The sequence below is a fragment of the Canis aureus genome, chromosome 11 (assembly GCF_053574225.1).
Source record: "Canis aureus isolate CA01 chromosome 11, VMU_Caureus_v.1.0, whole genome shotgun sequence".
Taxonomy (NCBI): Eukaryota; Metazoa; Chordata; class Mammalia; order Carnivora; family Canidae; genus Canis; species Canis aureus.
This window is the reverse complement of record NC_135621.1, coordinates 43,141,431-43,169,197: the sequence shown is the minus strand read 5'-3', so window position 1 is coordinate 43,169,197 and position 27,767 is coordinate 43,141,431. Positions and strand designations below refer to the sequence as shown.

The 27,767-nt window shown below is 41.4% G+C and overlaps 2 protein-coding genes across 8 annotated transcripts in view; one reads left to right on the top strand and one right to left on the bottom strand.

Moving 5' to 3' along the window:
- Positions 1-9,583, top strand: part of SLC9A2 (solute carrier family 9 member A2) — a 97,126-nt gene extending 87,543 nt beyond the window's left edge. For both annotated transcript variants that reach the window (XM_077914920.1, XM_077914921.1), the window contains exons 10-12: positions 997-1,128; positions 2,400-2,490; positions 3,785-9,583. In XM_077914920.1, the coding sequence (XP_077771046.1) occupies positions 997-1,128; positions 2,400-2,490; positions 3,785-4,155 (594 nt within the window). In that variant the 3' untranslated portion in view covers positions 4,156-9,583. The remainder of the gene's footprint in view (positions 1-996; positions 1,129-2,399; positions 2,491-3,784) is intronic.
- On the bottom strand, positions 326-27,767 carry SLC67A2 (solute carrier family 67 member 2). Of its 6 annotated transcripts, none has more exons than XR_013389336.1 (7): positions 27,574-27,767; positions 23,194-23,281; positions 21,959-22,002; positions 21,706-21,835; positions 18,283-18,492; positions 14,236-15,176; positions 326-3,893 (listed from the first exon to the last, which is right to left on the bottom strand). XR_013389336.1 is itself a non-coding variant. In XM_077914925.1 (7 exons), the coding sequence occupies exons 1-7, from the start codon at positions 27,676-27,678 to the stop codon at positions 12,106-12,108; spliced, it is 1,263 nt and encodes a 420-aa protein (XP_077771051.1). In that variant the 5' UTR covers positions 27,679-27,767; the 3' UTR covers positions 11,446-12,105. The 6 variants fall into 6 exon arrangements, 4 of the variants coding, with proteins under 4 accessions (XP_077771051.1, XP_077771048.1, XP_077771049.1 ...); XR_013389335.1 differs by lacking the exon at positions 326-3,893 and adding an exon at positions 11,446-12,120; XM_077914925.1 differs by lacking the exon at positions 326-3,893 and adding an exon at positions 11,446-12,120 and having other exon boundaries at positions 14,506-15,176.

The window sequence follows — 27,767 nt, the reverse complement described above, 5'->3', positions numbered from 1 at the left end:
GGTTCTGTCTTCCTTCCTTGGCCTGGGTTCCTCCTCTCCTTTCTGTCTCTACGTGGAACGTCCCACTGGTTCCTGTTAGCTGTTCCACATCCTCCAATTTTTAAGGTTTCTTTAACAACTTCCATATTATCCCCAGCCCTGTCTTTAAATGGGATAGCACTCGGAGTTCACACCATACCACACAGTTTTAGCACTTCATGATTTGTATTATTTCGTTAGCCTTTGAGGTCCATCTAGCTAGCAGATTTCTCGAGGCAGGCTTGAGCCCTCTTCTCTAACATTTTCTCATATTTCTTTGAGACTTAATATAGTTCAGGACACAGGAATATTCCCAAGAAATATATATTTATTCTATCAGAAAATGAACTGAATTACTAATTGCAATTCATTTTAAGAAACTTATAAAACTAAAAATGTATGTCACTCAGAGGCCTGGTTTAGAAATTTTACTGTCTCAAATACTAGCACATAGTTCATGCGGATTCTAGCAACAGCTTTTTCAATTTGACAACCCAGTTGAAAAGAAGTGTTCTTAATCGAAAGGACATGGCACCACCAAGTGGCTCAAAGTGGTTTGTTTTTGTACCGGTAATTCCTATTCAGTAAAGAATGTGTAAAGATGAATTGTATGTCTTCCCCAGCTGCTAATGATGGCTAAATACGTACAGAGTACTTCAAGGTAGACAAAGTATGAATGATGAGGAATTCCATCATATTCTGATTTATGAAGATCGCACTTCTCAATGAAAGATAACTGGCAAACTTCTATTAGAAGACAAATGCTTTCAAATTTTGAACAAATGTTAACCTTTTTTTTTTCCATCTCCCATACACATTAATTTTTATACTTTTTTAAAATTTATTTTTCTGCTCTGCATGTTGGTTGTTAAGTGCCTCGCTGAGGTACAGAGAGCCAAAGCAGCACAGTAAAGTTTGGGAATCTCTGGGGTAGCAATCAGTTTTTCTTGTAAGATGTCTCTTGTGTTTTCATTTCAGACTTTGTCCTACAACAGACACAATCTGACGACCGACACAAGTGAGCGACAAGCTAAAGAGATTCTGATCCGACGAAGGCACAGTTTGCGAGAAAGCATCAGGAAAGACAGCAGCTTGAACCACGAGCGCAGGGTAACTGGCGTTTGTTAACCATTTGTCTGCGGTGAGGAAGGCTTCCAGGAGTAGAGTCAGCAGCCATTCCAGAGGCTCTTGTGACCGGATGGCCACTGAGGGTTGATTCATAGGAATTCTGGGATGGAATTAATTGTAAAGTCTTTCCGGATGTTTCTACAACACCTATTGTGTCCGGGCACTGTTCTAGGCACTTGGTATATGTTGGTGAATGAAAGTGACCAAGATATCTTTGCTTGTAGAATTCATATCCTAGTGGGGAGAAGATGCCCAGCAATCGAGTAAATTATCTATTATGTTAGTAGGCAGGGAGTGCTGTGGAGAAAAACAGTGCTTGGAGGAGACTGGGGGTACAAGGAAGGGTCAAGTTACAAATTTAAACAGCATGGCTGGACCATGTTTCATCTGATGAGTCACGTTGGATCTTTCTGGTGAGAGGTTGTGGCCAGAAGATAGGCAAGCTGCAGGTACTAGAACTGCAAAATCACAGCAGTTGGGGGGTGTGAATGTTCACCTTCTCACTTGGTCCAAGGCATTGTCAACAAGATAAGGAAAATCATTTTTAAATGACATTACAATTGATTGACTTCACAGCAGTTATTGCATCTTAGTATTATTTTTGTGAGTATAACAGACATACAAGGTTGCATTAGTTTTAGGATTGCATCTCATTTTTAGTAATATTCTGTGTTGGTCATCAGAGACTAAAATGGTAATATGTAAACAGGTAGATTATCTTTTTTTTTTTTAAATGTGAAAATGTGGCAGCCCTGATTAAAAGTTAAAGTATGACACAATTGAATTGTCAGCCAATTAGCTATGGTAACACTTTTCATTCTATCATTTCAAGACTTACTAAAGTAACTAAAAGTTAAATATGCTACATTTTTCATATATTTTCTTTCCATATGTATAGGTTCTACTTTTTTAGTAATACTCTTATTAATAGGTGTTTCCATAGCTTCTCTTTAAGAAGACTCAATGGTTTTCATTATTATTTCATTATTCTTATTTCTAACGGTCCCACTTTATTTTCATTTTCCTTAATACTGATTTTGGTTACATTTTAGATGAGATTTAGTTGTTTTAAGTGAAATAATTATTGCTCAGAACTTTATTCACCATCCCCACAGCCCCTCACACAGTAATTTTATAATAGAGAAGTACAATTTTAATTTTTAACATCAGGGTTTGATGTAAAATTTTAAATTTCTGATATACAGTAAATGACCTCTGCATAGTCTAAATAAGATTTTCCATGTTTTCCACAGGCTTCCACTTCAGCCTCTCGATATTTATCCTTACCAAAAAATACAAAGCTTCCAGAAAAGCTACAAAAGAAAAAGAATATTTCCAATACAGGTAATGATTTCAGTTGGAGCAGAATGAGTAAGTTTATTTCCTAATATTCATAAAGTAGAGAAATTTCCCCATTCTTTTTCTTCATTGAGGACAATGAGTTTAATAGTTTGCAAGCCTAAAATAATAATATGGTGACTTATTATTAGCATTATAAGCTTTTTGGATGGAGCTGCTGTACACATTATGAATGAGTTCATTATTTTCCATAATGATTCTATTTGATATAGCAAAAGCAAATGCTGTCACCTGTGGTTAGTGAGCAGGTAAACAGCAAGTTGTAAATTTGCAAAGGTGTATTTAAATTTTTGCAATTTCCATATATTTTCATAAAGGCAGCCATAAATTTTACTGCCTGAAATCATTAAGGCTTTGACATAAAGTCTCATATCTCTTTATTTAATGATAATCTTTGTGTAGACTCCAAGCCATCTACTGTGAACCCCAGAGGAAGTATGTTAGGTACCATGTTATTAAAATGTGAGATGTAACAATTACCTCCCCTACCCCTTTATTTTTGCTTGTTTATTTAATTAACCAAGAAGAGGAAAGTCAAATGACAGCTGGTGGTGATGACTGGTGAGATGAGAAATGAGAAGGGAGGCCTGAATGTTTAGAGCAGTGGGCCTTGTCTCCACCACATGTCCACCAGAACATTCTTTTTGCCCCAAGAATCTCAGCTCCCACCAGCTGTCCTACCCAGTTCTCTAGGACTTGAATTCTGATAACCAGCTAGTTCTGATCATGTATCTCCCCATTGTTTGGAGAGTGCATATTGGTACTACAGCCCTTTTATGAAAATATAAAGGAGATAAAGAAGGTTGTCTCTGAGATTCCAGATCAAGACAAGCATTTTTATAATAGCAGCCAAGTGCTGGTTTGCTTTCTGTGTGCCAGACACAGAGCTGAGCCCTCCTGGGATTGTTCTGATGGGGCAAGTGGGAACACAGCTGCCACCGCCAGGGCACCTCACTTTGATAGCCAGCTCCACCACTTATACTGTCTCTTGAACTTCAGTTACTCCACCTGTCAGATGGGTGACTATGAGGATTAAATAGGTTAATGAGTTTAACAGTGCTGAGGACAGTTGTCTGGCACAGTGAACTCTTCAGTGTGTGAACATTCAACATTAAGGGATGTCTTATGCCCAGGTTGGTGGGCTAGAGAGAGTGAGCCCTCTGACCCTCCGCTGCCCAATTCTCAGCAGGTGTTGGCCCCAATCATGCATTGCGAGTCATTTACAATCCCTTCTCTCTCAAACGCATGCCCATGTTGTCCTTCTTTTGCTCTGTGGTAGGTGGCAATAGCAGTGACTCAGACACAGATGTCGGGACCACCGTCCTCAATTTGCAGCCCCGAGCAAGGCGCTTCTTGCCAGAACAGTTCTCAAAGAAAGCCCCGCAGTCCTGTAAAATGGAATGGAAGAATGAGGTAGACGTTGATTCGGGACAGGGGCAGCCTTGTACCCCCGCAGCTCCCCACAGCAAAGAGGGGGGCACCCAGACCCCAGGCATGCTCCGGCAGCCCCTTCTCTCCAAAGGCCAGTTTGGCCCAGTGCAGGAAGACAGCGTGACTGAAGGTATCCGACCCAAGCCGCCACCCAGGCTGGTCCGGAGGGCATCGGAGCCTGGCAACCGGAAAGCGCGATTTGGAAGTGAGAAGCCTTAATGGAAATGGCCAAAGCAGACCTGGGGTGACTGACCCAGCACCCCTGGCGTTGGTTACTCTGAAACCTGACACAACAGTGGGATCCATTTCATACCCTCTATGCATCTAAATCCTTTCTTTGGGTAGAAGAGTCATACCATTGATTTATGGGATGGATGCTTAACCCAAGAAGAGGAAAAATCAAAGAAAAAAAGCCCTATAAAATGCCTTTTATGACTTTTTGCTAGCAGTTGTATTCTTCACAAGCCTAAAGAAAGAAAATTGTGTGCCTTTATTGAACTTGAATGACAGAACTTGAAGTTTTTAACACACCTGTGCTGGTGAAAATTTTAATATATACATATATGCCTCACATTTTATTTATGAAAACCTATGGATATCTGTAATCAGTTTTTAAGCGAAGGGCGCTAAAAATACTCAACATCTCTCCAAGGTGTAAAGGGCAGCTCCCGGAGGATGGTGGGCCATCTGCTCAGAGTCAAGGTGTTTCCCCATCTTGAGCTGCTGACCACTTGGTAAAGGACGAGCGCAGCATGGAGCAGGGATTCTTGGTGAACTCAGGCTGGGGAGGGAGTCAGAACATCTAGGCAGATGAGGAGGCCTGGCTCCCATAGCGCAGATTCCCATAAATAATGAGTCTACTGGATTTAATTTATTTGTTACTGTACGTTTGAGGGTAACATATAGATTCCATCTCTTGTTTGTGTTTGAATGGTGCAAAGAGAAAGACTGTGTGGGTGACACGATGTGTGACAGACTTGGTGGCAGCTTTGGACGAAGTTCCAGCATGTGGGCCTCATGGTATATGCGGGGAGACACCTGCTTACATTTTGTTGGCAGGTTTTATATTGTGCAATACTGGGAAGAGGATGCAGGAGATTCCCTTTCATGCCCATCTATGACTACCGGCTTTAGAATTTTTCTTAGAACATTCTAGAACTTCGAATACAGGTCAGAAGCTCCAAGCAGACCATTTAGATAAACATAGTCCAATGTTTAATAAACTGGTGAGAGTTCAGGTTTTGAAATTTATTCAAGAAGTACTTTGGAGAATGTAGGAGTTCTTTTTTTTATTTTTTTGCACTAGTCTGTAATTTGTTACTTCTCGCCCCTCAATAAAGTAGTGACAAGTTCTTCATATAAAAATGGATTCTACTCATCTGAGTACTTTTTAAAAGTACAACAGAAAGACAAGAAGTGGAATATAATCATTAAAGAGTAATATTTGAATTTTTGTCTCAAGCTGTAGATTTTATTGGCCTTTTTTTTCCCCCCTGAAAAACTCCTTAAAACTGGACTGGAATGAGACTCTAAATGTCTGGGTTTAAATATAAATGAGGCCACACGATAGTCTACTGAGAGCACATTAGAGGTGCAGCAAAGGATACAAATGACCATCGAATTGTTAGTGGGAAAACATGAATAAATTAAACAGGAAGATTCAGGACTCAGAAATCCCCAGCAGTGCTTCTCTTATCTCCCTCCTCTACCCCCACCAATGTGGAGAAATAAATCTTTTACCCTTTCTCTTATCTTCTACAGTCTTGGAATAGTGCTAAGATTGTTGGGTGTGAGGCAGAGGAAAAGATAAACATACAAGGTACAATTTCCTTCCCAAACTCTTCCACGTTGATAAGTGGAAAGCAGTATAGACACCCTTGAAAACTGTAAGCTTAGGATTCTGTGCCAAATATCTTAATTTTAACTGAAAATATTTATATTAAAAATATATATATTTCATCCGCTGAAAAGAAATTAAAGTCATTTTTAACTTAGAATTTTATTATAGGAATGTGATTCATCAAGAGATGAGATGTATATTTTTGAGAATGCCAAGAGTAAATTTTTAGAACTTAATGAAATCTGAAAAGAAAGGTTAAAGTAAAATGACCTTAAAAATAAAGTTCCTGATTTTTTTTCTGGTGTCCTAGAATACTGAATATTATAATAAGTCTAATTTTCTGGAACCGAAGAAGAAAATATGAAAATCTTTTTACATTTGTTAAACAGGTATACCAAATTTAGCTTACACTGATTAAAAGTCAATAAAGAATCTGGTGGACATGGTGTAAATTTAAAAAAGCACTTATGTCATTATCAGTTTAATGTTTTTTGTATTTTTGAATGACAAAAGCAATGAAAAATAAATGACTTCATTTTGTTTTTTCTCCATACTTTTTTTCACATAAAATTATTAAGTTCTAGACACTACAGGAGAGCATATGAAACTCCTTAAATATTGAAACAGTCTCAATATTCTGTGGTAGAGACCCATCCCTGACCCTTTATAAATGACTCGCTAATGCAAGCAATACTTGATCCAACCAAAGTTCCAGGGTGACTATACAATTTTGATGGGTCTTTGGTATTTAACAATTTTGACTTGAACTACCTGCAAGTGCAAAGTGTAGGCTTATTTCTTTACCTGTAATGCTAAGGGCTGATTTTGGGAACAGGCCAGTTAGCAAACAACTAGAAATTGACTCCAAAGCTCGATACTTTTAAAAAAATGCATTTTGTGGATAAGACCCCAGGATATCTGGGACAAAATTCCCTTGGCTTTTACTAATTTTCGTGGTGGGTAAGGGGAATGTTTATTTATGTAAAAAACATAGAGAAGTTATTTATTACATGTCTCAGTATGTTTTCCATTTGTTGCACTACCCAAGTCATGTTTATGTTAAACCTGGCATTTTATAAACAAGTGTGAGAATTGTAATATTTTGTTAGTTCAAAGTTCACACTTGACTTTCTTCTCTGAAGAGTGATTAAAAAGATTTCTTTGTCTGGTTGAAGTAGCTATTGGCATTATCTGCCCAAGCCTGAACATTGTATGTTGATTCCCTTTGTCAAGATGAACAAGAAAGGCTTATGACTCAACTGTCTGATGATCTGAGATTTTGCGTGTGTGTGTGTGTGTGTGTATGTGTGTGCTTAACTTTTAGAGCAAAATGTGTAGCTTGCTGTTACTTTATATCCGACATTTTAACCAGGCCCTTTCTTCAGTCTACTTGTAAGGCAGTGAGAGCCCATTTGGGTAACTGATGCCTGGCTGTGACCACAGCTCTTTGTTCAAGAGAAATGACACCTCCCTTCAGAATTTTTTTCCAATGTCATTCACTCCACGTGGCTTGACATCCTTAAACGTGGTCACCCACTGCAGATGTGCAGACGAAGCACCCACATGATTAGTTTTGAACGTCTCTACTGTTGTAATGGTACATAGTTTTTTGATCCCTTTTGTCTTCTAACTTTCTACAATTTTTTTCCAAAGAAAATTCTATTTTACTACCTCTAAAAATAGTCGATAATGGTGGTCAGTTCTCTTACCTGTCCGGTCAGAGAAGAAGTGTTTCTATGTGTAGAGTTAATGTATCTACTGTAAATGGATTATCAAATTTTCAATCTGCAGAGCATATTGATGATTTTGAATGGCTCAGAACCTACTTCAGGGCTTTTATGTCACAGATGTTTCATGGGGATCTGTTATCCTTGTATTGTACGATATGGAAATGTCCCTCCATGAGATGGCCAGTAGACAGGATGCCAGACACATCGGCGGTGACTTTTCTGATTTTCACTACTGTAACAAAACACCCTGAATTAAATATGCAAATGTTTTTCTCCCTTTTCTTTTTTTATTTCACTGGGTCCTGTTATTACATGTGGTAACAAAATTTGTAATTTAAATGAGGCTCTCTGCGTCCAGAGTTTGGATTGCCAAACAGAAATTTTATATATGTATACCAACAAAGAATTTTTCTTGGTTTCTGTGAAATGTACAAAAGTCTAAGTGTTAAATCAGTATGGAGTGGAAACATTTAATGGAATAAACATAAATGAAAATATTTAATCACTATGGATAATGCATCACAAGAAACCAGGACAGCCCCCAATTCCAATTTTTACATTTATATATCAAAACCATTCTCATTTGTGATAAAATTGGAGTCATATAGCTGGAATTAGTGAAAGGTAAGAATTTAAAAGTATTAAAAATTTCAGTTGCCTTAGCTTCAAATACACATAATATTTCAAACAGGGCTAACACTGTTACTGTGTTAAAGAAACTTAATGAAGATTATAACTGGTCCATTAATATTCTACATGTAAACGGACTATTGTAAAGGGTTCAAAGATAATGCATGCTCTGGAATATTAAGTGCTGCCTTCCCAAGCCAACTCAAGCAAGACAAATTAAATTATTTTCATCCACTGTCTTTACCAAATGGCTTTTAAACATTATGCAGGGTTCTGTACCAACACATCAAATTTTTAGGTTTTCACTAACACACAGTTTTTGGCACCTGCTCAAAACTGTTTACTGTATTTGCTACTATAAGTATCTGACTGTTGGGCAGCCAGTTTAAGTTCTTATCTTTAGCTGGAAGGTTATTTTGAATGTGCTACAACTTGGCATACTTGATTGTTTTGTTCATTCCAAAACGATGGCACAGTGAAGGTGCTTTGAAGGTGGCCAGGAGAAAATGCTCACCCTTAACCCTGTCATGACCGCCTGACACTGTCAGAAATTGGCTTCGTGATGCCCAGGCCTGTGTTTCAGCCTGCAGCACAGACCAAAGCAAGCCCAGGACATGTACCCATTCACGTGCCCTCAGACTCACAGGGGCCAGACTCCATAGTCAGCAGCAAATGCATTTATTATATCAGTTCATTCTGGATAGTTCATGTGGTTTTAGTTCCAGAAGGGTTTTAGTTTCCAGAAGGAAAACTCAGGATAGGTTTAGGTGGGTCTAAGGTATCACACAATAAAATAATTTTCAGAAAAAAAAAATAGTAATTCTCAGTCTGGGGAAGCACCTGAGTTCCAGCGATTCAAAATGGAAGAGATCCTTTGATAAGCCCAAAGAAAGGTCATTTCCTATTCAGTGTTGTAAACTGCAACTATTATTAGGTATTTTAACTACTTTTTTCCCCCATAGTATATGCTTTTGAAAAAGGATTTTTATTTATCAGGATGTAGTATAGTTTAAATCAAGACTGATCAAAATACAATTTTTTATTCTAACAAGATCCCTATAGTCCACTTTTATGCTGTAATTTATGCTATATAATTACTGGTAGTAATTAATACCTCCTTCCTTAATGTTTATAATTATCTTTTCCCCTTGAGGAACAGCACAAGCTGTTTAAGAGTATCCAATTCCAAATTAAAATCAATAAAAGCATTATTTCTTACAATGTACTGAATCAGGAAAACAAAAATTGTCTATATTGTCTTCATGCACACCTGTCTGTAAAGTGGTGCGTCTAGGCGATCTGGGAAAAATGAGAAATCTAAAGTAAAATAATGTTTTAAAATAAGTTGGTATTTGTGTACTAGATAAAAAATAAATCCTACTGATGAGATGTCATCTTAAAATGATTTGCTTGCCAAAGATGTGCAATAAATTTCAGATTATATAAACATTTGGCTTTAGCATATGGTTTGAAAAGCCAAGAGCATCTTCTTCTTACAAGAATGTGTTGTAAGCACAACTGAAGGTTAACATTTTCAAGTGCTTCTGGACTCTGACCTATCGTATACATCAGGATATAGCAATAGCTCCCAAAAACTACAATCAGAATAAATGATAGCACTTCATTATAACTTTAAAGGGATTGTATTGCTAAAGAAAATTATTACCATGTAACTAGCAAGTTCTTCAGGAAAAATAAAAATTTAGGACAGAAAAATGATTTTTTCAGTCCATTACCCTGTTCTGAGAAGAGCCACACTACATCATCCTGGCTAGAGCTGTGGTAACCTTATTTCAGAGACTCCTTAACGGCTAAGGTTTCCAGGGGGAATAGGGCACCAGAATCACCATGCTGGCTTTTACTATACATTCCAAATAAAAAGTTATCCTCTCTAATCAGTTCCCAAATGCCTGAAATTTCCCCTAAGTGGATTGACTTCTCTCTCCCCACAGATGTCTAAATCTCTTAAAGAAGTGTCCTCAGGAAAAGGTGTCTTAATGATTTGAATATGCAGAGCACAAATTCCCATAAATGCCCACATTGTTCTTGGCCAGTTAACACAGGATAGGGCAGGATGTCTCGACACTCATCACCAGCTAACCTGATAGTGCCCAGGCCTTTCAGATTTTTGTGCCCTGATTGCCTTAGTGTGCATGACTTCTCCCTCACATTCCTTTTAGATTACTGCCCTCGAGGGATCTTTAACATAAAGTCCAACATTCTCCACCATGAATTCCTCTGTGGTTCCCCCTCACCTGTGAGAGTAAGAGCTCACTCCTGAGCATGGCACATGAGGCCCTTCATGATCTAACAACCCAGGGACTCTCAACGCTGGGGCACTTTGGAGTCTGGTTCTAGAGGTCTAGGGCAGGTGACTCTAATATGCAGCCAGAACCACTGATTTCAGCCCCTTCTGTTTATTGCAGGCATAACTCTTAACCCACCCGGCCTGGGCTTTGGCGTCTTGCACGTTACTGCCCTGGCTAGGCATTCTGATTTTTTTTTTTTTCAAGATTTTTTAATTTATTCATTTGTGAGACACACACATACACACACACACACACAGAGAGAGAGAGAGAGAGACAGAGAGACAGAGACAGAGAGAGAGGCAGAGACATACACAGAGGGAGAACCAGGCTCCATGCAGGGAGCCTGATGCAGGACTTGATCCTGGGACTCCAGGATCACACCCTGAGCGGAAGGCAGATGCTCACACGCTGAGCCACCCAGGTTTCCTGGCATTCTGACTTTTGCTCATCTGTCTAGACATGAGGGCAGAGGTATACCTTCCCTCTGTGGAGAAGGCCAAAGTCTAGAACCCCAAACCCTGAGGCTGATTCACAGAACTTACCAATTGTGGCTAGCATAATGCTGAAAGAGTGCCATATCCTTCATAAACTTCTCAGTCAAGTTCAATGCCCCTAAAATAAGATTCCATATAATATTAAGTTGAACCAGGGACACCTTTTAAAAAAGGCAAAAAAAAAAAAAAATCCATTTCTCTTAACACTGAGGTAGTAACAAAGTCGGTTCTAAAAATCTACCTCACAGGGCACCCGGGTGGCTCAGCAGTTGAGCGTCTGCCTTCGGCTCAGGGCATAATCCCAGGTCTGGGGATCAAGTCCTACATCGGGCTCCCTGCGAGGAGCCCAATTCTTCCTCTGCCTATGTCTCTGCTTCTCTCTGTGTCTCTCATGAATAAATAAGTAAAATCTTTTTAAAAAATAGCAATTCCATGTGGCTCAACCTAAATACTTAGGAAATTATTACAGAAGCTTCCCAAGAACTCAAAAACTGAACAACACAAACTTTAGTTGAGCAGATTTAATTTCCCTGAGATAATATTCCATCAATTATACAAATACTGTCTATAGACCAGTGGTTTTCAAAGTTTACTGTGCATAAAAAGTATCTGGATATCTTCTGAGAATGGTTCCCAGCAGGTCTATTTGGGGTGTGAATGTCTGCATGTTTAACAAGCTCCAGGGAATGTGGACAATGTTGGTTCTGGAACTCACGTTTAAATATCCACACATCAGACTTTTTAAGGGGAACTACAGGCATACATCAGAGATATTGTGGGCTGGTTCTAGACCACCGCGATAAAGTAAATATTGCAATAACGTGAGTCAAATAAATTTTTTGGCTTTCCAGCATACATAAAAATTATGTTTATACTATACTGGAGTCTATTTACAGTAGCATTATGTCTAAAAAACAATGTACATACCTAATGAAAAAGACTTTATTGCTAAAAAATGCCAACCATCAACTGACCTTTCAGCAGGTGGCAATCTTTTTGCTGGTGGAGGGTCTTTTCTCAGTGTTGATCAGGGTGGTGTGTGTTCAAGCTTGGGGTGGCTGTGGCAATTTTAAAAAATCAGACGGCAATGAAGTTTTCCACGTCGACTGACACTTCCTTTCACTTGAACACTTAGGGGCCACTATAGGTTGTTAACTGGCCTGCCTTCAATATTGTAGCGTCTGAAGAAATGGGAAGACCAAGAAGAGGGCAAGAGACGGGTGACCAGCCAGTCGGAACACATACATTTAAAGATTAAACTCACTATCTTATATGGGTACGGTTCACGATGCCCCAAAACAATTATAGTAATGTCAAAGATCACTGATCACATATAACAATACCAAATATAATGAAAAAGTTTGAAATACTGTGACAATTACCAAAATGTGACATAGAGACACAAAGTGAGCAAATGCTGGTGGAAAAAATGGTGCCGATAAACCCCTTGACACAGGGTTGCTATGAACCTTTGACTGGTAAAAAACACAGTATCTGTGATGCATAATAAGATGAAGTGCAATAAAACGAGGTATGCCTGTATAATATTTATTTTTTAAAAAAGCCACATGAGTGTGGAGAATAATAAAAATGTTTCTCTACTCTCTATACTAAAATCAACCCTGGTTTTCAGTATTTCCACGTGTCTGATTAACTGTAAAACCCTAATAAATTTATAGGCTTTATTTAACTTCAAAAATAAAGTGCTATGATTTGAAAAATTTAATAATGACTATATTAAGGAATGTCTAAGAAACCTGTCTACTTCTGAGTGCAGAGAAAAGATATAATCTTCAGAGAGATTCTATTTCATTGAATAAACCCATGATTACTTCTTGTCCTATAAGTCTAACCTCTATGATGATTTAATGTGCTCCTTAAGGGTCATGCCATTTTACATTATATTTTGGTTTCCTCAAAAGGACTTGGTGCTCGCATAAAGTTCACAATTATGGCACTTAATAAAAGGTTAATATTTTCCTTGTAGCTGGACAGGAGAAAGGACAATCTTCAAACATCCGATTAATTCTTTATCATAAATACTTGGGTTTATCCCACACACAACTTCTAAAACTAGAGAAAACATTTTTTTCCTGCTTTACATACAATACATTTACAATTATACATGTGTTAGGTTGAAAATAGGAATGATTTTCTAGTGGACCAATCAAAAAGAATGAAAGGAATGTGAACTCTGATAATTCACAGGAGGAAAAGCGAGGGGGCTTCAAAATAATTATCAACAGGTTACATCATCTAAGTAGCAAGAGCCTTACAAATGCTTCCTTGTGAGTTTGTGCTAAACTTCACTCTGGGCCTCTCAGCTGGACCCTGGGATGCTACTTTTGGAATGACTGTTGAGGCCTAGAAAAAGGCAAATCGAAACATTTCCCTGTAGATCAGTGTCGCTCTTTTATTCTCAGGTGTGATATGAAAATGAGAGAAAGAAATGACCTTCACCATACGACACTGTAGATTAGTCCCTCTGATGAGACTTCACTCTCTTACACTGCATGAGACGTTCATCCTAAAGGCATTCCTGTGCTGTCTTTTCCACTGGGCTCTACCACCATCCAATCAATGCAGCCCAACAGAGCATGGGCTTCTGGAAGCAGTTCAGGCCTGATATCCAGGGAGAACTGGCCACACTGACAACCTCAGCTCCTGGAAGAGCATGGGGCCTCCAAAGCTGTGGACACAGGGTAGAGGCCCCATGAACCTGTTTCTCCTATTATGTTGCGTGACTGCCACGAGCTGGGGAGGTGTAACACACTGCAATCACATGATTTTAATAGTTCAAACTGAGTTAGCTATATATAAACACAAACAAGTCTCTGGCTTTGACTTTAATCAAAACCAGCGTCTCTGAATGATCCTTTTTCTGTCTCCGTGAGAAAGTGCAAGTGTTGCTTATTAAATACAGGTTCTTGGGCTTCCCCTAGGCCCGCAGAATCAGTATCTGGGGGTGAGGCCGGCCATCTGATTTTCCCCCAGCTCACCAGGGGGAACCTTGTTATAACTTGAGAAAGTGACAAGCTCGTTTCAATATAGTGGCTTATTCAATCTCTAGGATTCTGATAGCAGAAAACCGCCCTCTTAGCTTATGCAACTTGACATGAAACCCGTGTCTCAGCAGATCATTTTATTAATGGGTTACCCTCCTTTTTACTTAGCAGGGGAGCCTATCATGGGTTATCCCAGCACATCTTCCTGTCCTGAAGCTGCTAGCATTTCCCCCTGGAAAACTTTAACCCCACTGGCCACATTCAAAGAGACTTCTAAATAATGTTTAATACCTTCTCCTTTGACAAGGCTCTGACTTCTGATGTGCCCGCAGGCTGGACCTTGGTGTCTATGAACCGAGCACATCCGCTGGGAGACCATAGGTCCTGGCCTCTGTCCCTTCCTCACGTCCTCCGAGTTGGCTTCCTCCATCCAGTTCCATTCTACTCACTTTTTAATTTGTCCCTCCCGCCGCCACGGTGGCGGGCTCTGTTCAGAGACATCAGGAAAATGGCCACGAGGGCCAGGGCGGCCCCGAGGCTGGGGGGCCCGCACGGGCTCACCTCCTGCGCGAGCCCCGAGAGGAGCGGGGCGACGATCCGGCCCACGGCCGTCACCGACTGCCCCACGCCGATGACCGTGCCGCCCGCCCGCGCCCCGCCGGCGGCCAGCTGCAGGTCGGTGACGCAGGTCCTGCCCACGGCCGTGGAGACGGCCAGCAGCGCGGTGCAGAGCGCGGCCAGGGCGGCCGAGCGGGCGGCGGCGTGCAGCAGCAGCAGCAGGCAGGTGAGCGCGCTCGAGCGCAGCAGGATGGCGCGCCCGTCGTGCCCGTACAGCCGCAGGAGCGGGCCCAGCGCCAGGCCGCCCAGGGCGCCCAGGGCGCTGCTGTAGCTGATGAGGCAGCCCGCCGCCCGCGGCCGCACCCCGAAGCGCTCCTCCAGGGCCAGCACGAAGTTACTGTAGTAGAGCATCACCGCCACGGCCATCAGCAGGCGCACCGCGAAGATGTCCCACATTTCGGAAAATACCAGGCTCTTCATGTCGCGCAGGGTGGACGCGACCTCCGCCCAGGGCGGCCGGGCAGGCCTGGTGCTGGCGGTGCTCTGGCGCGGGGTGGCTGGCTGCTGCTCGGGAGGGTCCGTCCTCCCCCAGGGGGCAGGGCTGTCACCGGCCGGCCGGCCTTGCTCCGTCCTGGAGAGCTTTGCTTCACGCCAGGGAAACAGCCAAACCAGACCTGGAAGATGGCAGAGGACCGGTCAAGGCAGGCTGCGTGCCCTGAATCCCACGGTGCCCCCGCGGGGGATGAGCAGTTATTTGCATGCGATTACCATTCTGTATTTTTGTATTAGTCCGTTTACTAATCTGTGTTTTCGAATCCACTGTTTAACTATTCCCACAGCCACTTCTACTCCATTTTTGATAGAACTCTGCTATTCGCCTCAAAAAAAAAAAAAAAATTCTACACCTACAAAATGTTCACTTTTTTCCTCTGCTCATGAGCCCATGATGGTTTCCTATATCATTTAATATTGAAATTCTCATGCTTTCTAATTCTCTGCGATCCACCATCTGCCTACCCATCCATCCACCAAACCATCCATTCACTACTTGTACTTTATTCCGAACACTTAATATTTATGCTTCCTAAATAGGACTATATTAACCAATAAGACAAGACCTATAAAAATCTCTGACCTCAAAGAATTTAACTCGAAAAAGGGATTTGGACAAGTAAAACACAGCAATTGGATTATAGGGTAAATGCTATGTTAGGGGAAGCACAGGGTGCTGTGAACACCCACCCTTGCCTTGTGGAGAAGAGAGGGGCAGCTGCACACTACTGACCTTCAGAAAGCACCTGCTTGGAACTGCCCCTGGTCAGGGCCACCATGTACTTTTGCAAGTCACAACTCATAATCTCCGGGGGTGCCATTCTCATGGACCATGATGCATGACCTTACAGAGCAGCTCAATTCCTATTCAGATAATCCCATCTCCACCCTTGGGACTGGCACATTCCTGCCTTGGTCGTTTTATTTATCCCATGCCATCCAAGTAGAATGACCTACTGCCAATCCATGCCCCCAAATTTCTTCAAACTGAATTCCAGCTTGCCATTCTAGGACATCTTTTCCAAACTCATCCTGCTGGATTTTTAGCCCTTCCACACTTATATTCAACTTAGACCAGGGGCCATTCAGACTGCTTTATGCTGTTTTCAGCAACCATATCTGTGTATGTTGTTTCTCCACAGTACAGGCAGACGATTCGCCAGGGACTAATTTGTGACAGAAAACTAACTACACGAGAATGCAGGCCTCGACTTTCTACCTCTTATCACCTTTAAAAGTGCCTCTGGACGCTTTACAGGATCTCAATAAAAATGTAAAAGGACTCGCTGGTGGACTGAGAGGAAGAGTATAATTAAAATAATAAAAATGATAGTGATGACAGCAACTGATGTTTAGTGAGAACTCAGCGTACTTAACGCAGTGGGGTGAACTCACATGTAAGATCTCCAACTCCCATCCTAGTAAGCCTGGGAGTGTTGTTGCCCTGTTTTATGGATGAATAGACTGAGGCAACTCGCCCAAAGCCCACGCTAAAGAGTGGCACAGCAGGATCTGAATCCATGTCTGCCAGACTCCAGAGTCTGAGTTTTTAACCAGGAAAACAGAAATCATGGACAAAAAAGATATAAAAGTCCTTTCCCAAGCAAAGTGGATGATCAGAGTGAGGATCTAAGAAGCTGAAGGTGGAAAAGGGATTGGGGAAAACAGTTGAAGGCATTTAAGGGAAAAAACGCAATATACTGTGTTCATTGCACTGGAAGGCCAAACCCCGGCGTGAGACCTGTCTGCTGGCCTGCCTCTGCTATTGCCTGCATCAGCTTGGCCTGCTGACCTCCACATTTCTTAAGAATGCACAAGAAATCCCTATTACTATTTTTAGCTATTGTGGTTGAGAACACTTGCAGCTGAACTATCCCTGACTGACCCAGATCCATTCACAGGCTTAGGTTAGGGCATGATACTAAGCAGCATCATTGCAGGAGAATCCAGAACAGAACTCCATCATCATAGTCTTCGTTTATACACTGACTTCTGACTTTGAGAGCTATCACATTCATCACATTCCTTCACGGGGGAAGGTACCTGGCCATACCAGCTGGTCATGTGCTTCAAGTATTTTATCTAGATTTACACTAATCCATTAGACCTCACCTCCTGGTTGAGGTCACAGGTTAAACTTCTGGTAGGAAATCATAAAGTTTTCCTATGAGGATTGACATTGAACTCCTGAACTCTGCTTCCTGAGTGTGATATCCTAGCTCAACATGGAATCCATCATTCACCCTGGAGCCTTGAATACAAAGACTGAAAAAGATGAAGTAGAGTAGACTCATTAAATTTGAGGAAAACCGAGTAACGTGAAACAATCCTCTTGTTTATAAAGTTGCTTATCTAAGGGTCAGCCAGGTACCAGTCTCTGGGCAAATTCATCCTTTTTGCTTTAGGCAACTGGCCGTGCTCATAGTCCAGTATGTATCCTTCTATTCATCAGATATTATTGAACATCAGCTTTATGCCTGGCCAGTTCTGGGTAGGAGTGACAACAGTGAGCAAATCTCTACCCTTATGGCATTTACTTTCTAATGGTAGGTGTGGAGAGATAGGGAGGAGAGAGGCGGAGAGAATATAAGCAAGAAAACAAATTGAGAGTAAAATTTGAGAAGTGCTATGAAGAAAATGCAGTAATTTTAAACAGAATCATCAGGAAAGGTCTTTCCAAGGAAGCAAATATTTGACACTTGAATGGTAAGAAAGACCCAGTAAAGATATGTGGGAAGAATGTTGTAGGTAAATGAAAAAGCAAATTGCAGTACCCATCTGTGGGAATAAGCCTGGCACATGTAAGGCTGACTAGGAAGCCAGTTGGCTGGAACACACAGGAGGCAGAGAGAGGGGCAGGGCCAGCCCACCACATGCCGTGTGAGACACAAACGTGCTTTAGCATGTTGGGGAGATATGGGCAGGTGGTCTGCAGCAGGGGAGGAGGTGGTCCAACTTTGAAAAATAAGTCTGCCTATTCTAAGGTGAAGGGGATGAAGAATACAGTTATCAGGATAAACACTGTGTGATGTACAGAATTGCTGGACCACTGTATTGTACACCTGAAACTAATATAGCAACGTGTATTACCTATCCTGGAACAACACCACCAAAAAGTCTGCCAATTTCAGGAACCATGAATTGTAAGGAGATAAAAGTAAAATAGGTAGGTTGGTCAGTAGGAGTGCATAAAACAAACGGTCTTCTTATGATGAAATGTCAACTTACCAGCATTGAGAAGGAAGACACAACAACAGATGAAGGCTGTCAGATAAAATCCACCATCTAACTCAGTAAGATATCCACCAACCATGGGACCCAAGATGAAGCCCACACTAGATGCTGCATTGAATTGTCCGATTACTAGCGGCCGTTCTTTCTCTGAAACCAGATCAGAAAGCAGAGCCCTTGAAATGGAGAGTGTATGTTTAAAAATACCTGCAAGGAGACAAGAAACATGCTTTGTAACAGTTTTTGGACCAAAAGAGTTGTGCATGTGATCTTGCATTTCATCTCTGTCACTGATAGAGTTCTGGTCTCCACTGAACCTCTAAAGTCTGCAGTTTCATCCTGCCATGACTGGACTCCTGGTCTAGCCTCACAGTCCTAGCTGACCACCTTATTCCTGGTAGCCACGCCCTGAGTCCTCTGCTTTCCCTCCTTCTACCAGCACATCCCAGTATCTCCAGTTTTCTGTTACCCAAGTGCAATTAATTCATGGTGGCTTCTACACAGAGATGTATCATTCTTTTTTCATTTGCTCAGTGAATAAACATTCACTGCACGCTTACTATATGTCCAGCATTAACCTTAACCCTGACCCTGAAGTTAATGCAAGGAGCAGAGAGCAAAATGGACACAAACATATGCTTCACAGAGTTTGTGAGTGTGCATGCACATGCGCATGTGTGTGCACGTATGTAAAGGTGATAACTGCTAGAGAGCACCAGGGCAGGGAAAGAAGGATAGGGAGTGAGTAAAAGTATAAAAATATGATGACTTGGTCATCTATACACTATCAACTGCCTTTCTACTAGCAAGAGGTTTGTGAATTGGTTAACTAAACAAACTGAAAGGTGGGATAAGAGATTTAAGTGTATGGAACAGCTTTATAGTCCTCATACTTCTGCTGATGTACTTGACTCGTCTGCACCCATACACCCATATGTTGAATACAGACTGATGGGTTCTGGTAGCATAGGTTGCCAACAGTGTTGATCAAAACATGGCAGGGACCCAATCAGCACTGCTGGTGGGTCAGCCTAAAGTGTTCTACTGGTTATGCAACACGGTGGCTTCCGGTGATCTCTGTGAAGTTAATACCACTCTGTATGTCACTCTGCCTGCATGCTGATCCTGGGTTCTATACCCAACTGTGTCTAAATATTAGAGCAGGCATTTGCCTGTAACCAGCCTCTTTGGGAAGCAAACTTATAAAGCTCTTTTGGAATTAGGCAGAAAGACTCTCTCTAGAGCTACTTCCTTAAATGTGAGATGATTCCTAAGAGGCCTGAGAGGAATCCTGTGATTATTTCTGAAATGATACCAATGTTGGGCTCACCTTACACACCCAAGGAAGGAGGAAGGTGAAGGTATCCTGTGAGCAATCCAGACTAGCTTCCTGTTACCTTTTAGAGGTTAGACTGGGGGACAGAGAAAGGAGGGGAAAACTATGTGTCTAATCCCTGTACTTCAACCTCCCTCTGGCTCATCTTCAAGATACAAGGACCTGAACCTACATGTGACATTGTACAGCACAACTCTGGCAAAGCTCCCCATGGCTCCCTAATATTCTTGGGCTAACTAAACATTGTAGAGGTTCCTGTAGCAAGAAAGAATTTTTATATATAGCTCTCCTGTTGGCCAAGAGTATGATGTATATGATAGAACCAGCACTACTCTAAGCAGGCTCATGTCATATTAAATAAAGATATTTTAATCTTCTCTATAAAATTCTACCTATTGTATACAGGATCTATTAACCTCATATATTTCTTTAGAATTATGAACAGCCTTACTGCTGAATGGTGGACCATATTATATTTATACATTGCAACCCAAACAAAGCATGTATAATAACTTCAACTTCAGATGCACATAGAGCAGCCTTTGGTTGGATTTTGTGTGGTAGGGGGGCAAGTTAGGATACTGCTCATATTTATTTTAAAGCATATTTTTTGAGTCAAAAGAAAGGCACAGCACAAATTTTGGAGGGGTGAACTCAAGACTTTGAGAGTAAGTATGTATGTCATAGAATTGGTGTGAAAAATCCCAAATAAGCTGATCATCAACTCTATGTTGATGAAAAGGACTTATTTTATGCTTTGTTCCTCTGGGACATTAGGTAAAAATGAGCAGCTTAATATTTATTTATTTATTTATTTATTTATTTATTTATTTATTTATTTATCTTTATTTATTTATTTATTTATTTATTTATTTTTAAAGATTTTTATTTATTTATTCATGATAGTCACACAGAGAGAGACAGAGAGGCAGAGACACAGGCAGAGGGAGAAGCAGGCTCCATGCAGGGAGCCCGATGTAGGATTCGATCCCGGGTCTCCAGGATCGTGCCCTGGGCCAAAGGCAGGCGCCAAACCGCTGTGCCACCCAGGGATCTCTGAGCAGCTTAATATGGGCAGAGGTCCAGTGTTGCAAACTTGTCTACCAAGGCAGCAGTCTGTCACTGTTCTATTGAGTAAGGGGAGAAGGAAACACTGAAACTCCAGGGCTCTAACAGCTAAGAAAGGCAAAGAGAGAATAAAGAGCTTCCACAGGAACTGCCTATACGCCACAGTATGACAGCACTCACAAGCACTGTATCAAAGAATGGACAAAATAAAAGCTATTTTGAAAATGTCAGAAACATTCAAGATCAGTTTGGAAACAGAAACTGACCCATAAGTCACTACATCGTCATCCTAGTATTTCCCTCAAGCAACAGCTAGAGTTACAGAAGACTGCAGGAGAGCTACAGTAGGAAATTTCAATGTGAAGTCAGGAAGCCCAGTTTTAAAACTGTACACTTGACAAGGGAGAGAATAGTAAACATAGTGCTGGCCAAAGACTTTTTTTTTTTTTTTTTTTTTTGGCCAAAGACATTTAACAAATTCTTACTGATTGAATGTAGAGAGATCAATGGGAAGGAGACAGGTCTACACAGCAGCATAATGATTCACACTGACAGTGAGGGCTCCAGGCCCTGGGCCCTGTCATGTAGCTCTGTAGCTCCACACAAGTGAGCAGAGCCTGACTGATACTAAGTGCTCCATCAACAGCAGCAGCTGGTGTTCCAGTTATAATTGCTCTTGCCATTATTCTCTCTTTATATAACGTCTTATCAAGAAGGCACCAACAGAGGTGCCTGCGTGGCTCAGTTGGTTAAGCATCTGACTCCTGGCTTCAGCTCAGGTCATGGCCTCAGGGTCCTGGGATCAAGCCCTGAGTCAGGCTCCGTGCTCAGCATGGAGTCTGCTGGAAATTATCTCCCTCTCCCTCTGCTCCTCCCCAAGCTCACACCTGTTATCCCTCTCTAAAATAAATAAAATCTCAAAAAAAGAAAAAAAGAAGGCACTGACAAGTAAGACTCTCTCTTTATACATTTACATATAATTGATTTTTTTTTGAATGAAAAGGGCAAGAACTTACCCACAGGGATTCTAGCAAGGGCAAACAGGAACACATTGGTGGATGCTCCAAGAATCAGATAACCCAAGGCACTGAACAGAATGCACACCAGCAAGGAAGATCGTCTTCCAACCACATCACTCCAGCAGCCCTGAGGAAAGCAAGGAACACAGAAAGTCCTCGACTCACCACCTTTAACAACCACCACCATCTCCATCAGAGTAATCCCCCCCAGATGTTACCAAGACGTATTGCCAGATGGGAGACGACTTACCACCAATGTGCTGGAAAAGAGCTGCAAAATGCCATAGGAGGAGCCTACAAAAAACATCAGTAACATCAAGAAAATCATCAGGACCCACCACAAAAATGGATTAACTTGGTAACAACTGTATAGAAATTAACAGGAAAACATTAGGGGGAAACAGAGACCATTTTTAAAAATGATATTCCCCCCTCCCAACTTTTTTTCAGTTAGAAGAGTAAAGCAATACAATTTTTATTAAAAGACCTTCAAAATAAAATTGAAGGAAGCAGAAGAGAGACTTAAGGCAAGGGCTGCCCACTCTGTCCGAGAGGATCTCTCCCGCTTTATGAGGGTGTGGTCCCTCAATTGAGAAGACCCAACAGAGAGGACTCAGGGGAGTAGAAATTCAAATCTTCTAACAGTTCTACTAAGTCTTAAAATTTTTGTATTATCTTTTATGCCTCTAACATTCCAGTTTTATGAAATGCTTTAGTTTCATAAAGAACTGACAAAGTTTTACAGAGTATTTTTGCCTCCACTACATCAAATCACATGTCCCTTCTGCTCTTCATAAAAACCTTCATGCTGCTGTGTGGGCCAGTGTAACTCTACTTGCCATGGGAAACACAAATCATGGCATGGAGGACTTACCAAATACGGTGTATACAACTATCCCCAAACATTTGCTTATCCAGCTTGTGAATAATCAGTTGTTAGTCTTAACAATTTCTTGTTAATTAGCACAATCCTAAGCTCTGCTGTGTCCTCTTTGGTAAATAGTGACTTTCAGATGGAATTTTTATGCTGCACAGGTAGAGAAACCCTATCATCCATCCAAGACACCCTGGTGGTGGTGCAGGAAGCTTGCAACCAATTTGTCAAGGCTCATTCAAAGTCCCTTTGCAACAGGACTTGATTTCTGTGGATTACGTTTCTGGTTCCTGCAGGCTGCAGTCTGCACCTAGCCTTTAACATACACAGCCAACTCCTTGGAGAGGCTCAGTAAGTAACTGTAATATGACTGGTGGTGAGGGAAAGGGAATGATGCTAACCCTCAAAACCTCTCTGAACACAGGTAGTCTAGGAAAGGTGAATTACATTCGCTCCAGGGTAACATTTTGAAATATTCTAAAAATTCCTTTTATTCCACTTTCAGTTTACCTTTGGGTAATATTCAGCTATAAGACTCATTTGTTTTTAGGTGCTTAGTCCAGAAGATTGAAAATTCGGTGCTCTAAAAATGTGCAATATTAGCCACTTACCTACTATTCCAGCAACTGTTGGACTTGCTCCAAGAGACTTGACATGAAGGCTCAATAAAGGGACGACCATGCTGACACCAAACAAATCCTAAACAACAAAACATTGATTAATACAAATTAGAAACGGATGCTTAGGTGTTCCTAAAGTAGTAATGCTAACAAGACTGATTAAAAAAATAAAACCAGTATCTAAATTTTGAGCAAATAAGAAATCATAATTGCATCCTATAGTATGCTATACCCATTAGCTTAAAGTTATCAGAGAATCAAAATACAATTGTTTTATAATGGTTGCTACCTATAAAGACCTGATCACCCTGACCTAGAATCATTTCAATCTTAGCTTCCTTTAACTGATCCTTAATATTCAAGGAGGACGTGCTATAGAAGTGAATCAAATAGAAAAAGCAAAAAGTGTTTCTGTGTAATGAAGGGGGAAAGGAGGCAGGGATAATGCATATTTCGTGGCAAAGCAGCACTTGTTTCATAATATGAATGTCATCCTGGAATCAGGGAACGTGACTAAAAGGTGGTTTATAGCCTAATCAAGTACTATCTGAAAAGAAAGTCTCAGCAAAGCAGGAAGGAGAGAGAAGGATGGGGCAGTGGGGAAAGCCAATGTTCTGCAACTAAGTCAATGAAAGTGCAGGGGATTTGGGGTCAGAAAGACAGTTCTAAGTTCAAGCTCTATTACTTACTAAACATGTGAGCTTGCAAAGCTATTTAATGTCACCAAGCATCAGTGCTGTCATCTGTAAAGAATGGGGATAGTAACAGCTGTCTGGTAGAAATATGATGTACATTAAGAGATGTAATGGCTGTGAAAGGTCTAACACACAACAGAAGTTCAAACATATTTTCTTTTTTCTTCAGTCCTGGGGATAAGTACTGATCCTTTTTGCTAGGTATTCTGAGTTCACAGAAAGAATGAATTTTTCCTTTAAGTTTTGTTCTTATTCCTACTTCACTTGGTTACTTGCATTAAGTGCTTTAGAAGAAGGAAAACACAGTGCACACACAGTTTTCTTTATATTCAACTGGAATTCCTTTTTTTTTTTTAAATAAACCTGGTTAAACAGTAAGAAAGAAATGCACAAAAAATATTTTTTCTTTGGAACCACAATTAATCTTCTGCTTGCCCCTTTTCTTGGTGCTGTACATTCACCTAATTTTAGAAACACGAACCTCTATGCACTTTTCAGTGGCCTCTTTCCATGGTTACATCTTTGATGGCCATGTTTTTACTATCAAGTGTCCTTAAATAGCTCATAAATTTATATTATTAGAACTACAGCTTATTATATTGATTTTAAGGATTTTAGAACAACAGCTTATTATATTGATTTTAAGGGCTTTACATTTTTTTTGGGTCTAAGCCAATGTCTTTTGGGCTTTGCTGTCCGCTTTGTTTCATCAACTTGCTGATGTATGATACTTAAAAGACCCAAAATACATCAGTTACCTACTGAATTTTCTGGATCTTTCAGAAAAGGAATCATAATTGTCCAAAAAGATTTTTTTTCCAAAAAATTCCCAGTACCACTTGTCATGTAACATTCAAAAGGTTATTCTCCATAAAAGATAAGAGAGAAATAATTAAGTAGGCTGATATTTATGGAAGGTAATAAGAAAACAGACTCATAAGTAATAACTGCAGATCAGTATTATTTTAACACTTTATAGCCTGAAAAAAAAAATTATCTATTTCCAAGGGTGCGGGTGCTACTTCTTTCAGGAAGTTGTGTTCTAAAATTCTCTTCCCCTTTACTATAAAAGGCAACTCCTCTCTTCCTGTGAATCCACAGCCTCTTCAAAACCACTGGCTTTGAAAGCACTTTGAATGTGGCAACTGGTCATGTGCTTGTAACTGTTGAAAAAAGGAAATCAGGTGAGAGAGGACCCCTTAAATCTTTCATGGAACACTGACATCTCTCAACGAAAATTGGTGAATACACTAAAAAGTTTTAGGATCTTTTTCAGGATAGGAACCCAATTATTTCTTGATTAGAAACTGCCTCCATAAAAATGAGTAAGAGTCCTGACTACAGCTGATGAAATAAAATACAAATCTTACCATGTGTCTGGAGGAAAGAAGGGATTGAAATCATAGATTTTAGCACCATCTTACAATGTTAACCAAAAAGGGCCTAGAGGGCCATCTTCATCTTCCTTCTTAAACAAATTAAAACCTAGAAGCCCAGATGAGAATTAAAAACAGAATACTTTGGTAAATGACTTCTTTAATCTTGTTCCCTTCCTCTCTTATTAATCCAAAACCATTTTCCCAAAAGTCTTAGGGGTCTTCACATCTCTAAATATATTTAAAGTAATAACTAAGTTACGCATAATATTCCTTAGATATTACCTAACAAAGAGCCATTAGATCCTTCAAGAATATCCAAAGCTGCACATATTTTAATAAAGCTTACAACATTTCCCATTAAAAAAAAAACCCTACTCTCTTAAACTTTTGGGAAATCTTACATTTTTCCCTGAACATATTAGAGACCTAGTAACTGTCTTGCACAAATTATTAAAATTTTACATCGGGCTTGCTAAATTAGACTCGCTGTGTGCACAGCACCTAGACAACATATGAGAAGCTCTGTATAGTCAAATCTATATCAGAAGGCCAACTTACAGTGAATGATCTGTGAATTTATTGAAAACATTCAAACTATTTTGAATTTTAGGTCATGTTGGTTTCTCTGAACTCCAATTTGGACTTTCCAGGTGAGGGCCCACCTTCTTTTTATCTGGCAGAACCAGACAAGTAGCACTGTCTGAGAGAGGGGAGCAGTAGCATATAGCCAGTCCCAGACCCTCCCAGAGGGTGGATGGCAGTCAGCTCCCTTCTGGAATTTCAAGAACCACTCACAATCAATAGTTTTGAATTGTGGGTGACTGGAATGAAAGGTGGAAGAGGTGTATCTACACCCTGAGACTGAACTAAGATTAAGGAATGCCAGGCTCTGAACTGGAAGCACTGGGCCTGGGGGTAGGGTAGGCAAGGTTAACGGCAGGCAGAGATTCTGTGTGAGGTGCTGCCCTCCTGAGTGCTCATGGTGCTGTTTACAGGCATTTGGAAAATGCTTTCATCATTGTCTTAACAATTATAACTCAACATAAAACCTTTGCAGACTGATGAACACCTTGCATTGGGAGACTGCCTCCCTGCTTCTCTCCTAGCTGAGCATGGATCAGTATCCAAACTCCAGTGAGGCTAACATACTGGGGAGCAGTGGTCTTCACCTGCATCTGGGCAGAAAACATCAATTCCTCTTTGCCGGGACCTAGTGCCTTTGGCAACTATTCAAAGCCTCAGGGGGCAGTCTTTGCCCAGTGACACTTAACCTGACCAGTCCCTTTTGTCCTCAAGATACAGTCTTAGTCTCCGCAAAGAAGAAATCCTACTGGGTCCTTGTCCCAGTTCTCTCCTAACCTGGACCAGCTTGCAACCAGGGTAACAGAACCGGGTCTAGACTTTGAAGGAGAGGAGTGAGGAGTTGGATCTAGGGTTCCTGCATAGGCTCATGAACTACCAACACAAGCTTCCTAGTAATATTTTAAGTTCTTTCTGGCAGGGACTGTGTATTTCAGTGAATGGAGCTCCACAGACTCCATTACATTAAGGTTTTCAGAAATTCTATGAATAATAAATGGAGGGAGGTAGGGATGACTTCCCCTATCTCACACTCATCTTTTTAAGCTTTCCATTGTAGGTGGGAAATTCATAGTAACTGTTCTTACTGAACTAGAGCCCCCCGCCCCCCAAATCATGAAAAAAAAAAAAGTCTGCCTTTTCCAAAAAACAGTTTGTTGAAAGTCACTGTGGTTTGCATTTGTAAACATTCTAGCCTACCAGGAACCCTAATGAAATGCGCCTAAGTCTGCCCGAGCGGGGTCATCAACCCTGACCGGCCTGTGTATTCCGACCACACCTACAGACAGCACAAGAGCCAGGGCTCCCCAAACCTGCCCAGGAGCCCTGCCGTCCACCTGCGTGCTCTGTACGGTTCACAGGACCGAACGCCTGGGGTCACCCTTGAGCCGGGCTCAGTCACAGGACAGGCTGGTGCAGGGGGCTCTTAAAGGGCAGCGGGGGCAGAGGAGCTGCGGGCCGGGCCCGCGGGGGGCAATACAGCAATGATGTGGCCTGGTGCAGGGTGAAAGGGATTTGGGGGCAAAAAGCGGCTTAAAGGTTAAGAAGGCATCACCAGGTAGATCGCAGGTTCTCAGCCCTGGCTGAGGTTTACATCCACCCGGGCTTCAGGGAAAAACAAACAAACAAATAAACAAACAAAAAAACCCCACGTCTCATCGGGTTCCGGGCTCCAGATGGAAGACGCCGTCGCCCTGCAGCCCAGCCCCAGCACTCACCAAGAAGCCCACCAGGTAAAGACACAGCAGGAAGCGGCGGGCTCCGACGGCACCGGGGCCGCCTGCCCGCGCCTCAGCCCCGGCCCCCGACTCCTGCCTCGGCATCTGGGCCGCCGGGGCCAGGCCGCCGCGACCCCCCGACTCCCAGGCGCCGGGCTGGGGGCGCGGCTCCCCGCGGCCGCTGCCGGGACCTC